General features: G+C 35.1%; 1 protein-coding gene across 11 annotated transcripts in view; it reads left to right on the forward strand.

Moving 5' to 3' along the window:
• PDE4D (phosphodiesterase 4D) overlaps positions 1-14,320 on the forward strand; it is a 1,501,314-nt gene that overhangs the window by 1,472,535 nt on the left and 14,459 nt on the right. For 10 of the 11 annotated variants that reach the window (XM_045999295.1, XM_045999296.1, XM_045999297.1 and 7 more), the window contains 4 exons: positions 9,803-9,896; positions 11,293-11,465; positions 12,233-12,331; positions 13,185-13,349. In XM_045999295.1, the coding sequence (XP_045855251.1) occupies positions 9,803-9,896; positions 11,293-11,465; positions 12,233-12,331; positions 13,185-13,349 (531 nt within the window). Of the gene's footprint in view, positions 1-4,202; positions 4,484-9,802; positions 9,897-11,292; positions 11,466-12,232; positions 12,332-13,184; positions 13,350-14,320 lie in introns of those variants that run through there. The other variant, XM_045999303.1, reaches the window with a different exon arrangement.

Raw genomic sequence — 14,320 nt, forward strand, 5'->3', positions numbered from 1 at the left:
GAATAAGGTATCTTTCTTGCCCAAAGGATCCTCTACCCTGGTTGAGGAGGCAAAGTTCAAGGCAGTTGATGTAACTGGAATGGTGATTCTTAACACTGACGAACATTTTAGGAAATTTCAGGATGCACTGACTGGGGATTCCTGCTGGCATTTCATGGGCAGAAGCCAGGGAGTCTAGGTGTCCTGAAATACATGGGATAGTCCTTGACCAAGGAGGAATTGTTCTGTGTCCCAGTAAACCATTCAAGCGGTGAAATATTCACTTAGAATTATCTGAGCCTAGAACACAACTACTTTTTTATATATAAAAACAAAATATTTTTACATGATTGTAATCCACTCTAATTTTTTCGGTAATGTAACCACAGTGTATACTGAAGGAGAATTGTTCTTTGTTAAATCTGAAACCTTTCAAGAATCATTCACCATTTTGGGAAAAGATTGTCTTTCTAATACAGTATTCCTGTATTCATCATTTTCATGTTGCTGTCATATTCATGGCAATTCTCCATAGGAAGCAGAGCAAACACTTGCAAAGCACTTACTGTTCTAAGTACTTTATGTCTATGTACCAGCTAATTCTTACAACAAATTATAAGGTAGATGCTAATTATTATTCTCATTTTATAGATGAGTAAACTGAAGATAAACTAAGCTCAGAAAGTTTAGATAACTTTGTCAAGGTCACACAGTGATAGTAAGATCTCAACTTTAGACTACCTTTTTTTTTTTTCTAATATACTTATGTACAAGCATTTATATTTTGCAGTATGTAATATAATTACTTTTTTTTAAGTGTCTAGGGTTATTTAGTATGTATGGATGTATTTAGTGAAGTGCATATATTGGAAAAGTAGGAATTTTTTATCAGGATAAAAATATTTGTTATAAAAAGAAAGATGTAACTTAGTTTGAAATTCGTGAAAGAATAAAATAGATTGATGGGTAGATAGAAAGGGTAATTTGGATGTAAATGACATTGTATGGCACACTCGGCTCTTTGGAAGCACACCAAGAATGCTCCTATCTCAGGGCTTTTGATGTTGGTGTTCCCTTTACTTGACTCCCCTTTCTCCACTGCTCTAGATGTTCACGTGCCTTGCTCCCTCTCTTTCTTCAGGTCTCCGAGCATATATCATCTCATCAGAGAGGCTCTCCTTGATCATTTTATACTATAGGAACCTCTATCACTAACATGCCATAGCCTTCTTATCCTTTCTTTTTCCCACTGAATTTAGCACCACGTGACGTAGTATGTATTTGTTGACTCAGTTGTTGAATGTAAACTCCAGGTGAAAAACCTTCATTTTGTTCATTGCTGTGTCCTCATTATCCAGGACAGTGCCTGGCACACAGTAGGAGCTTAGTAAGTATTTATTAAATAAAAGAGTGAGTGCAAAATACAGTTTGGAGAGGGGCTGAGATAATTTGGTCTTGAGATGTATTTTGAATGATTTGAATCTGATTTTTTCTGAAAAATCATCCTGAAGGAGATGGAGTAGAAGAAAGAGGGTATTCTAGTCAGTGAATTCAGTGAAAGTAAAAACAGGACTATCTGCTGAATTATAGAGCTGGGTAGAATACTAGACTTTCAGTAATGGAGCATGAATGTAAAGAGCGGCTGGAGATGGGCTTGGAGTTGGGGATTAGGGTTGGAGGTTGTCGTTCTGGAACTCACAGAGAAATATGGATGTGATGAGGCAGGTGATGCCAGGTTGTTAGGTAATAGCTTTGGAGTGGCAGGCTGAGGCTGGGTTTGACAAAAATTGGTCTGGCGGCAGAGATAAGTATGGGATTAGAAGGGAAAAGCCAAAGAAGATGAGCTAAGAAGCAAGTATTGTGTTTTGGGTCTGAGATGCACAATGATATGATCCAGTTAAAATAAAACATGATTTAAAAAGACATAATAAATTACACACACACACGATATGCCTGAGAGTTAAAAAATCTGGTCACCATGCTGTGAAGTGTGTAAGCCTGGCGATTCACAGACCTGTACCCCTGGGGCTAATAATACATTATAAGTTAAAAAAATTTAAAAATTTAAAAATCTATTCACCATAATGGGGTGGTTATCATAATCCACATAATTGTTTTCATCATCATCATCATCATCATCATCATCATCTAATACCTGTTTGTCACTATGTACTAGATGTTGTTTTAAGTGCTTTGCATATATAATTTAATCCTCATAATAACTGTTCTAATTATTTATTGCTCTAAAACAAATCACTTAAAGCCTCTGCCTTCGGCTCAGGTTGTGATCTCAGGGTCCTGGGATCGAGTCCTGCATCGGGCTCTCTGCTGGGCAGGGAGCCTGCTTCCTCCTCTCTCCCTCTCTGCCTGCCTCCCTGCCTACTTGTGATCTCTGTCTGTCAAATAAATAAATAAAATCTTTAAAAAAATATCAATTTGCTTTTTTTAGAAAATTGTTTTATGGGCTAACTGGGCTTGCTTAGACATTCTCACTTCAAGTCCCTCATGTGGTTTTAGTCAGATGGCAGCTGAGCCTGGAATCATCTAAAGGCTCCACTGTCAGGATGACTAAGATGGTCTCTTCACTGTCAATTCTGCTCCGGGCTAGGATGGCTGGCATAGGTAGAGATTGTCTGGGCACATATTTGCTTTCCTTGTCTCTCTAATCCACCGCCTCCCACACTCTCTGCAGCCTCTCCATAATGTTAGCCTGGGCTTTCTCATAGCATGGCAGTATTAGAATACTCAGACTTGCTAACAGGGTGGCTCTGGGATCCTAATGGTCCATTCAAGTCATTCAAGGCGAAAGCTTCAAGACTTCTTCTGACAGCCTCCATTTCTTGTGACAGCACTACTTGTTGGTTATACAAGTCAGCTTAGATTCAATGTAGGGTCAAGTGACTCATTAGGCATCTTTGGAGACTAGGTACCCTAATAACCCAATTTTACAGATGAAGAAACTGGAACACTAAAAGGTGAAATTAGGGGCGCCTGGGTGGCTCAGTGGGTTAGAGCCTCTGCCTTCGGCTCAGGTCATGATCCCAGGGTCCTGGGATTGAACCCCACATCAGGCTCTCTGCTTAGCAGGGAGCCTGCTTCCCCCTCTCTCTCTGCCTGCCTCTCTGCCTACTTGTGATCTCTCTCTCTCTCTCTCAAGTAAATAAACATTTTTTTAAAATAAATAAATAAATAACTTAGATTTCTTAACCTTCCTTGTGAAAGCCCTGATTACTGGAGTTTAATGTTATATTCCTTTAAGAGCTGCTGTTAATACCATTCTTCACTTTGTGCACAATATTCTCTTTTGGTCAAAATACAGATTTTAAAATCTGTACTGGGAATTTTGCATTCTTCAACCATACACAGTGCTTTAGCTTTCAGTCCACCAACACCCCCACCTCCTGCAATCAGAATTATTATAAATCTTCCCACCCTTAGATTTCTAAGGTTGTGGAGCTCAGCCACATGTAACAATAGAAACAAAAGGACCTGAGAACAGCCAAGCCACACAGGTGAGGAAATGTATTCTTCCCATTTGTCAGTTCTGGACATTGATTATATTTTATAATCACACTATGCTTTTATGTTGGGCGGAGGAAAAAGTTCCGTTATATCTGTGTCACCAGGGAAGCCACTTGCTTTGGATTTGCGAGAGGGAGGCAGTTAAAATGCCTAATGACCTTTTTCAAAGCAGCTTTTATTTTGAAGGAAGAGAAGTCAGAGAATATTAAAACTCATAGGAAGGATTCCAAAAAGATAGGCAATCCTTATTTTAGAATGAACTGTGAATTTTGAAGAGTTTTATGGTCATTATTCATCATCTGCGGGCGGGAAACCCCATTCATCTTTTTATTCGGCAGCCTCAGCTGTAGGGATACCATTATTAAATGGCGTTTACCAGAGGTGAGGAGGAAAACCTCCTCCCCAGAGGTTCGCCCCTGCCAACCAATCACGACACAGCCTGCTCTGAGTCCACACCGCCCTCCCTCCCCCGCCCTGATAGACCCAGTGACGGAGTGTGATTGGTGCATAGTTGGGCTTTTATGGGCGGGGTTTCTTGTCTCTTTCTGGCTTCCCTGCAGTTCCTTTTTTGGTAGCTTTTGACAGAACTAGTCTTTCTTGCAGCTAAGCATCTTGACATACATTATTCATTAAGCCCTGGAGCTCAGGGAGAAAAAGATGCAGACCCTTAGATCGTTAGATATTTCTTTACCACATGAATTTTCTTTATTCAGAATAGCTGTAGAATTCTGTTCCATTCTGGAGTTTTACAAATGGCATGTGTTCAATGGAAAGACGACTGGATGGGATCTAATGCAAGGACTTCTTGTGTATACTTAATTACCAAAAATCTTTAAAAACCCACCCTCTGGCTTGCGGATATTGTTAAAAGTATCAAGGTTTTGAAGATATACATATTTTAGAACTTACTGTTTCTTTATATAATCAATCAAAAATGCCTGAAGCAAACTATTTACTGTCAGTGTCTTGGGGCTACATAAAGGTAAGATTTATTTAGCACCTAATTGCTCTGATTACATAACATAGTTTTAATAAAGTATAATGGAGTTCAGCTTTGTAAGCAGTGTTATTTTTTTCCTTAGATGTGAACTACAGAAGAAATATGTGTTTTTAGTGGTCAAGATAACAGAAAATGTATGACTTTTATTAGTTATAGTTTGCATGTTAAAATAGCTTTTTAATGTGCACTGATTCTTTTTGTCATAGGGTATAGATTTGAGTTGTGCTTTTAAATATCAAGGTAATCAAACAAAATCATTAGAAATATATTATTGGGTCCAATTACTTACACACTGATGTAAGTAATTGGGTTCCAGTTCATTCGTAGCACTTAAAGTTCATGAAAATTAATTTGTGGCTCTTTCTAAAAATCTATACCACTTTAAGCTGATGAGTATAATTTTTTTTCATCTTTGGATATAAAGCTCTAGATGACCTTAAAAAGTGACATTACTTAACTATTTAAGTGATATATTATTAAAATGAAAACTCGATTAACTTTGTAAAATTGGAAGAAATATATAAGTTCATCTGATGCTGCTATTTTTGTTAATCTCAGAAAATGAAATAAGACACTGAATTTACTAAGATTCTGCTCTGCTTGGCAAGCCTTTTGCATGTCTCATGGTAATGCTAGCCTGGCGATCTGATCTCTGTAATAGAAGCAGGAAGTAGAGAAACCTTTTTCAGCCCTAAATGAAGCATCACTTCAGAACTTGAAATCTCTGCTTGAACATTTGAGCCAATCAAAATACATAATTTTTAAGAATTCTTTTCCATTTCTTTAAGGACTCTTAGACTGAAATATTTTTCATTTTCTTTGTTTCTTTTCAGAGGAACATCTTCCCTTTGCTGTGAAATTTTCTCACATTCTAAAATAACTTATTTCAGTTTTAGTTGTCCAAGGAGTCATGATTCCCCACTTCCTTTTAAGTGGATGGCCCAGATTTTTTTAATTGTTTTGAAATATACAGACTTCCTATTATTTGAATTTTGTTAGCCATTTTTGGCTTAAAAATTTTTTTAGAACAGAAAAGTATAGAAAGTAATAAAGGAAAATTCATAATCTCCCTAGAACTCATCTCTTAGCTTTCAGACAGCTCATTTTTTATATGCTTTGAAGGGCTTCATATTTGTATTATGATTATGAACAACACTTCCAAGAATCTAAATAGTTTTAGAGCTTGTATTTTTGAGGAAAATTGTTGCTGGCCAGCCTTGTTTATGTTTATGTTAGTATGCTGCTAAAAACACATAAGAAGGGCGAATATAAATATATTTAGTCGTATGCATTTTGACAGATTTATTTTTATACAGCCAATGCAGTATTTGTTTTAGCTTTTAATGCTGATATCTACCGAACTTGTAATATATCACAGCGCAGCATATTCAAATGATTTTTAGCAGAATATTTGCCGGGGCCAGGGGTGGGGCAGGATAAGCATTTTCTTAATGTTTGACATTTACCCCCTTCTTAATTATATACTAGGAGACTATAAAATGTACCCACGACATTGGCATACAAGGATAATTATTTAAGAATACTCTAATTTTATTTTATTATTTAATTTTTCTTCCTCAACAGTTTTAAGTGTAGAACATAAATTGGAAAATGGGAGTTTAAAAAGCAAAATATAAAATTGATTTCAACTGTATTTTCATTTTTTGTTTATGCTTTACGTGCTGCACGCAGACATTCTCATGCATAATGAGAACAAAGGATTTGAAAAAGCATTCACTTAAATCTTCCTCTTTTTTTTCATTTTTGGAACAGTAATTCTATTTATTATTTTATACTGTTTAGACTAAAAGCAATCAGAATAACTCATCAACAAAATATTTAGAGATCACTTTTTAAAATATCTAAATGCTCAATTAAATTGTTCTGCAACTTGCAACCAGTTTTTTGCTTTGTTTGTTTGTTTTTGTTTTTTTTGAAAATCAGTTCTGTATTGTATCTCTCCTAAATCTCTAAATTGAGGAGTGTAGCAATGTTCTAGGAAAAACATTTTATTACCTTTTCTAATCATTTTCCTTTCATGATATTTTTGTGCAGTCATACTAATAAATGGTATATAGTTATCTTAAATGAGAGAAATTCCACTTACATTTTAAAATGATTGTTGAATTGTTTCATGTCTTGTTCTTTAGTACAGCCAACTCCACACTCCAAAATCATACTGTAAGTTATTAATTTAGCTTCCCTGAAAGTTTTAAATCAACAGCAAAAAAAAAAAAAAAAAAAAAGGAAGCCATTTTAACTCCTTTTAGGAAATGCTCTATGTTATAACTGAATTGACTCTGAAAATTGTCTTTAAGAAATCTCCCATACCCTTTCCCTTGGGATGAAAGAGGACTGCTAAAAATACTGTCTATTTTAAGCATGTTAAAAGGAAATACTGCCTTCCTTAAAGCACCTGACAAACCTTGGCAGGGATATAGGTGTGCACTGAGGGGTTTCTCCACCCCACACTTCTGGGTTTTGAACAACAGCATAAAGGTAGTCTGGGAATAGATGTATATGTGCAGATATAATCAGTGCGTGTGCAACCTATAATTTATCAGTCTGTAGAATAGATTTCCTTGCACTGGCATTCTTTCCCTTAGTTATCTGTATTGACTGGCTATTATGAGGGATTATATAAACAAACTGCCAGGAAAATTACAATTCATTATTTATATTATTCCAGAGAATCCAATAATTTGTACTATGTATCTGCAGGTACCATGTAATTTTTTCTGCTGGGCATATGGCAACATAGTCCTCATACTAGGTTGCTTCCAAGTTAGAAGGTAGTTTTATGGAAAAACTGGGTCCCTATCTAACTTTTCCAACTGCATCCTCCCCTACCGTCAGGCTTACATCAGTTTTTAGTTACACGGAGAGAAATGCATGGAGGGCAGGTAGACAGCAGTGGCTGAATAGACTGAAGAGGGCCTAGGAGTGGCTGAGAGCCCTGCCTAACATTCCCCCCCCCCAACCCCTTCCGGAAACACACTTTGTCAGGACCAGGCAGTTCTTACTGGCAACTTTTAAGTCATATCACAGACAATTTCAGGTCAAAGAGATACTTTACTCATTATATGTTTTAAATATTTAGCAGAGTCTCTTTTGATTTTGTTTGCCTAAAGAGTAGATTTTTCCTAGAGTAAATTTCATTTGTTGAGAAAGGATTTACGTACCTTCAGGCCTTGCTAATTGTATTTTTGTTATAATTTTGAAGCTTAGTTATCATCTCCTATGTGAATAATATCCAAAATTACTTCCTGGAATGGGTAGGGGAACTAAATGTTTATATGTGTATTTTGTGTGTGTGTGTGTGTGTGGGCATAACTAGTCAGATCTTCCATCTGTTTGTCCTGCAATGATAAAAATCAGCTATCACTATAAAAGGCCCAGGGAACTGGGAGATAGAAGGAACTCTGTTAAGCACCTGCCATGTGCCAGGCAAAAAACAAGATAGTTTCTGTTAGCTCATTTAATTGGTTACTAGCTTATAGCTTAACTCATATAACTTTATGAAAAATGGACAGAAAATATTTTGAACGCTATTATAAATGTCTTCATGAATATTCTTAGGAGACCCAGATTTTTCCCAGCAGATAATAATGTATAATGCTGAGTGAAAACAGGCAGCAGCCTATGTTTTGTACACTGCATGATGCCAATTTAAAATATATGCAAATAAATGTTGGGAAAAAAGACATAGATGGAAATATAGGTAATTATCTATGGTTATCTCTGAGCAATGGCAATATAAATTATTTCTGATTTTTTCTATATAGCTTTCTAGATTTTCTCTATCTTGTATGCACTTTATAATCAGAAAAATGTTATTGAAAAAAATACGTGAACAAAAAATGAACTTTAGGTTTCTGAGTTCGAGAGTAAGCTCCCTAAGCCTATAAATTAACAACCAGAAAAATTAATATTGGTTATGGCCAGTTCTTCAGTTTTGGCTACAGGAGAAGGCTAATATACATTTCTTACATACTGCAGTTTGTTGGAATGTTTTTATTGATCTCCCTCAGTACTTTTGTGATAAATTGCTGTACCTAATCTAAATGGTCAATAAGACTGACTTTGGAAATGATTTGCCAAATTGTCTTGAGTTAGGACACCTGGGCATGAATTATCCTGAGAAGCAAGATTTTTTCATAAATTCTAATAAACTAAATACTGAGTTAGAATTACATTTCAAACATTATTAAATGGTGAATTTACTACTCTCTTTTCCCAAGACTTAAATGAGAATTTATGGTGAAATATAAAATTCTAAAGGCTACTGAACATTAGAGCAAAATGCGTTTGACTTTTTTGATCAAATACCTAATAGTAATCTATGTAATAGAAAAAAGTATTGTTTCTGTATGTTAAGAGAAATATTAAGACATACTCAAATTAAAGGGCCATCTGGGCTATTTTGGGACTCAAAAGAAAACATAATAACAAACAGCTGATAGATGGAAAAGCATAAAGTCTTGGAAAATCTTGGATTTGGGTAATGCTATGCAATGGTTATAAGTTAATTCCAGTGTTTCTTAGGATAAAGTAGGCACGATGGCATCAGTAAAATAAATTGTGAAGTAATGAAGTTGAGTATTGAAAATTGACCAGTTTTGTATTTATGTGACTTTAGAGAAATGGATTGGTAAATCCCATGGATGTTGAGAAACAAAAGATCTTTTTCCTTCTACTTGGAAATACTTTAAAAGGAAAAAGTATATAGTATCCACATATTTTACTTCTCTAAAGTTCTGAAAGATTACTCAAATCTATTCACTTTTGCTTTGGGGTAAAAGACAACATTTTAACCTCTAACCAGTATACATATTAATTTCTGCAAATGACAAATTAATTGATAAATCATCTTCTGTTGTGTGGCAGCACATATGTGTACCAATAAATTAGTTGTTTTCCTTCTCTAAATGCTAATGATGCATCTGATTTTTTTATTCCTTCCCCCCCTTAATTAATGTCCTTGAGTATCTAAATCTGTGCTGCATGTGGCTATTTAAATTTAAATTTAAATGAAATAAAATTCAAAATTCAGCTCCTCATTTTCATCTAGCCACATTTCAAGTGCTTGATAGCCACATGTGACTAGTGGCTACAGTAACTGACAGCTCAAATTCTAGAACTTTACAACATTATAGAAAGTTCTATTGGATTTCACTGATCTAAATTTGTCAGGACAATTTAAAAATTCTTGGGCATGTTTTCTGTATCTTACAGTATGCTCATGTTACCACAATTACATGTTCCTCTTAGGTTGCTTCATTTTATTTTTCTGTTTTTCAGTTTAAAAGGATGCTTAATCGGGAGCTCACCCATCTCTCTGAAATGAGTCGGTCTGGAAATCAAGTGTCAGAGTATATATCAAACACATTCTTAGGTGAGAATAATAATTTAAATACAATTTTAAAGTTTTCTTTCATTTTTGGAGGTGGATTGGGACACCAAATCATTTTGGAAACCAAACAAGTGTTGGGAATTCAGTTCATTTGTTTTCATTTATCCTATTAATAATTTGAGTGTCTAAGCCTCTAAGGTTTGGAATCTAAGGTGACAAAGTACATTTTTTATCTTTTAATTTTATTCAGGACTTTGGTGATTCTCTGGATTAAAGTTGTAGGTTCCTAGTTTTTCCAAAGCACTAAACCATAAAATGTGTTTTACAGAGAGATCTACACATGCACTCAACAAATTCTTGTTAAATTCCAGACACCGCTGGGCATTTGGTAATGATAAATTAGAAATAGTCCCTGCCATAATGAGTTATAGTTTAATGAACACCAAGCCTGGTAGACTGATGAGGCAGATATAATACAACCCCTAAAGAAAAGCTTGCTGATAAGAATAGTTGACAGTGTAGTGGACTGAGACACCACCCCACCCCCCCATCCACAAAGAGAAAATTCATTTAGTGAAAGTCATCAATGTGAACACATCCTTGATTTGAATTTACTTTCAAAACAAAATTGCTGTGATATCTAATTAGCACTTTCACTAAAGAGACATTTATTGAACACATGCTACATGCAAGGATGAGTTAGAGGAGCTCACTGCCTTGAAATAGTTAATGAAAATATTGAGGCATCTAATGTCTTTTATTTGAAAACAACAATTAAATCTGACAGTTCCTTATCAGATGATACTGGAAATTTCCTGTGTTCCACTTGTTACATCATAAGCATTATCTCACTTTAGTATAGAAAATATAAAATAGCAGAAATATAAGTCATTCAAATATACTGTTTGTATTCTTATATTATGACCCATTTCAATAAGCCATTAGGTTCACCCAGTGCTGCTTTTATAGTGTGTATGAAATTCCTTCCTATTCAAAATAGGTATTAAAACTAGAATTCTTGGTTGGAAAGAGCAGTTTCCAAGTCACTAAGTGAATTTCAAACAAGGAAAGAGTTGATGAACAGTGGAAATGACCAGTATGTTTTGCTTTTTCCAAGTCTGCTGTCATAAGTCTTGCAAAAAAATAAAAAAAATGTATATATATATAGCATTCCATCCAATTAGCAACCATTGAATACATTTGATGTTAATTATTTTGCAGTGGGCTTTATTTGCTCAGTTTTGTGTTGGAGGGTATCACAGTAAGTCCACATCAGATTATAAATACTCAACTTCTCTAAAAGAAGTGTTTCTTGGAAACATTTTCTGGAACATGTCATGATTAATGAAAACCTGTCCAGTTATGGACATTATGATTAAAAAGTAACAACTCAGGTAGACTTCACAATAAATGTAGAACCTTTTCTAAATTTCTTCAGATAAGCAACATGAAGTGGAAATTCCTTCTCCAACTCAGAAGGAAAAGGAGAAAAAGAAAAGGCCAATGTCTCAGATCAGTGGGGTCAAGAAGTTGATGCACAGCTCCAGTTTGACGAATTCAAGCATCCCGAGATTTGGGGTTAAAACTGAACAAGAGGATGTCCTTGCCAAGGTAAGATGATTTTAAGGATTGTGGTAATAATATGTTGGGATGCCTTTTAATGAGTTTTAATTCTTTTTCTTTTAAATAGGTAAACTAGTTCATTAATTTGTGGGGTCCTTTTTCTTTGAAAGTGGCAAAGTATAAAGCTCTTTACAAATTATTTGAAGGTTATTAATATGTGGATTTAGGTGGTTTGGAGTATGTGTTTGTTGCTTTTTTACATCTCTATTTGATTGTTTGAACTTAAAGAATTAGAAATATTTTATATATTTTGGGTTTCAGGAGAATAGTAAAGGTTTTGTAAATAGATTTCATATATTGAAAAAATGCTTTACAATTGATAGTCAATTTATCTAACTACATTGTATTGTCAAAGGCGTAAGGTTAAGCCATACTATTCAGTTTTCAGTACATTTAAGTGGGTTTACCTGAAAGTTTGCCTGTACTTACCAGGTGCATCCGTTACATTTAAAATGAATCTTTTTTTTTTTTAAACTTAACACTTTCTTTATTAAAAGTTTTTATTGAAGGGTCAGGGGTGGGAGGTTGGGGGAACAGGTGGTGGGTAATGGGGAGGGCACGTTTTGCATGGAGCACTGGGTGTTGTGCAAAAAGAATGAATACTGTTACGCTGAAAAATAAATAAAATGGGAAAAAAAAAGTTTTTATTAACACTCTTTTTATTAAAATGTTAAAGTCAGTAATATTTAAATGAATTTGTTTGATTTATATTCTTCTTCTGCTTCCTAATTTTCTCAATCTTTCTGTAACCCCAGGAACTAGAAGATGTGAACAAATGGGGTCTTCATGTTTTCAGAATAGCAGAGCTGTCTGGTAACCGGCCTTTGACTGTTATCATGCATACTATTTTTCAGGTAACTTGGTTAAGTTCTAACACCTTTCCTTTATTGGGTGACATAATGTCTAACCTGTGAAATGTGCTTGTGTCTTCTCTTCTTTACTATTCACCCTTTTTTGTTTATTTGACTTTTTTTTTCTTATTTGCGCCTTTACCAAGGGACAAATAGTAAGGTATGGAGTATGGGTCAAACATAACTAAAACAGTTTTGTTATTTTTTCTATTCCAAGAAGTCATGTGGGAAAATTGAGGCAATTCATTAAAGCAAGAGTTTAAAAATCATCTACATGATCCTGATTTGCATAGAGTGGAGTACAAACTAAAAAATGAATAAGCCCCTTGTTGACTAACCTTAGCATATAATTTCTTGAATTGCTGTTTCTTGTATTGCTTTCTTTTCCATATCAGTTTCCCCTTCTTGTTGAGCTTTTGCCCCAGCTCAGGATTAAGATATAAATGAGGACTTGAGACTGTAGACACCCTGGGACTGGCATGGCATGTTCCTACCCTAGAGAAAATGCTGAGTTTTGGTTAGTGTGATCCATTAGCTAAATCAGTGATATTGGGTTAAAGTTGCCTTCATGATTATCAGACACAGACACTTTGACAGTTGGCAGCTCATTCCTGAAACTGTACCTCCTGAGGAAAGCAATGTGGGCCCCCAGAAGGACAACTCTACCCTGGCTTTGTCCCCAGAGGCCCTGGATATTCTCAAAACGTCTCCATTTCCCTCGCTAGACACTACACGGGGTGCTATTTCTATTTCTGGGTTACCCATAGGTGACACTGGTGTGATTTTTCTGTTAACACATCTATGGAAAATGTTTTTATGTGAAAATAAGATGTTAAGAGGATTTCCTTTCCTACAGGAACGGGATTTATTAAAAACATTTAAAATTCCAGTAGACACTTTAATTACATACCTTATGACTCTGGAAGACCATTACCACGCTGACGTGGCCTACCACAACAATATTCATGCTGCGGATGTTGTCCAGTCGACACACGTGCTATTATCTACACCTGCTTTGGAGGTAGATCTGTTTTCTAAAACTTTGAGACCACTAACCTGCCACTCATAAACATCTCTTAAACTTTTATACTGGAGGGTGGGTAGGGGAGAAAATTAATGGCTTCATTGGAAGTATGTTGATTTATAGGGGAAAATGTTGTGATTAATAAACAGTTCAGTCTTTGATGAATTTTTCAAAGATTGATCAAAGTTTTGGGGATTCATCTGTTCACGATACTGCTTCTTTGAAATGACCTAGTAGACATTCCATAAAGTATATCTAGCTTACTCAGTTTTAGTTAGTTTCTTTGAAATTTAGCCTGATGCCTTCTACATTTATATTTCAAAGGATGATATTATTTATAAAGTAGAGACAATGTTTTGATATTTTTCATGGAATTTTTCAGAAGGAAACACATCTTTAATGCTATCAGATTTTAAGAAGTTCCAGTGAATGTTTATTAAGATAATTTGATTTCCTAATCATTTGGGGGAAAGATTCTCTTTTGCTAATATATTTTATAGTTCAGATTGTTCTCATCTTAAAATTGTGTTACTATTTCATCATCTGAGTGAGTGGTTTTCTACTGAGGGTGGTTCCTCCCTATTCCTCCTGCTCTGACCCCCACCCGCCAGGGACATTTGATAATATGTAGAGACATTGTCTGATTCAAGTTGGAGATAGATGCTTCTGACATCTCGTGCTCCAGGCCAGGGGTCCTGATACTACAGTGCACAGGATAGCCTACCACAACAAAGAATAATCTGGCCCCAAATATCAATTCTGCTGAGATGGAGAGTCTCTGGTTTGAATGAAAGAAAATAATTGCTCATTTCATTAATTTTATGTACATTTTCAGGACATCCTTAAACATCTTAAATACTTTTAAAATAAGCTATTAAATATTTTGAACCTTCATTCTGTTTTCCAACATGTTCTAGGAAGTAATTTGCAATTTGTATATACCTTTCATTGTATTATTACAGAATGAT

The sequence above is a fragment of the Meles meles genome, chromosome 3, assembly GCF_922984935.1.
Source record: "Meles meles chromosome 3, mMelMel3.1 paternal haplotype, whole genome shotgun sequence".
Taxonomy (NCBI): domain Eukaryota; kingdom Metazoa; phylum Chordata; class Mammalia; order Carnivora; family Mustelidae; genus Meles; species Meles meles.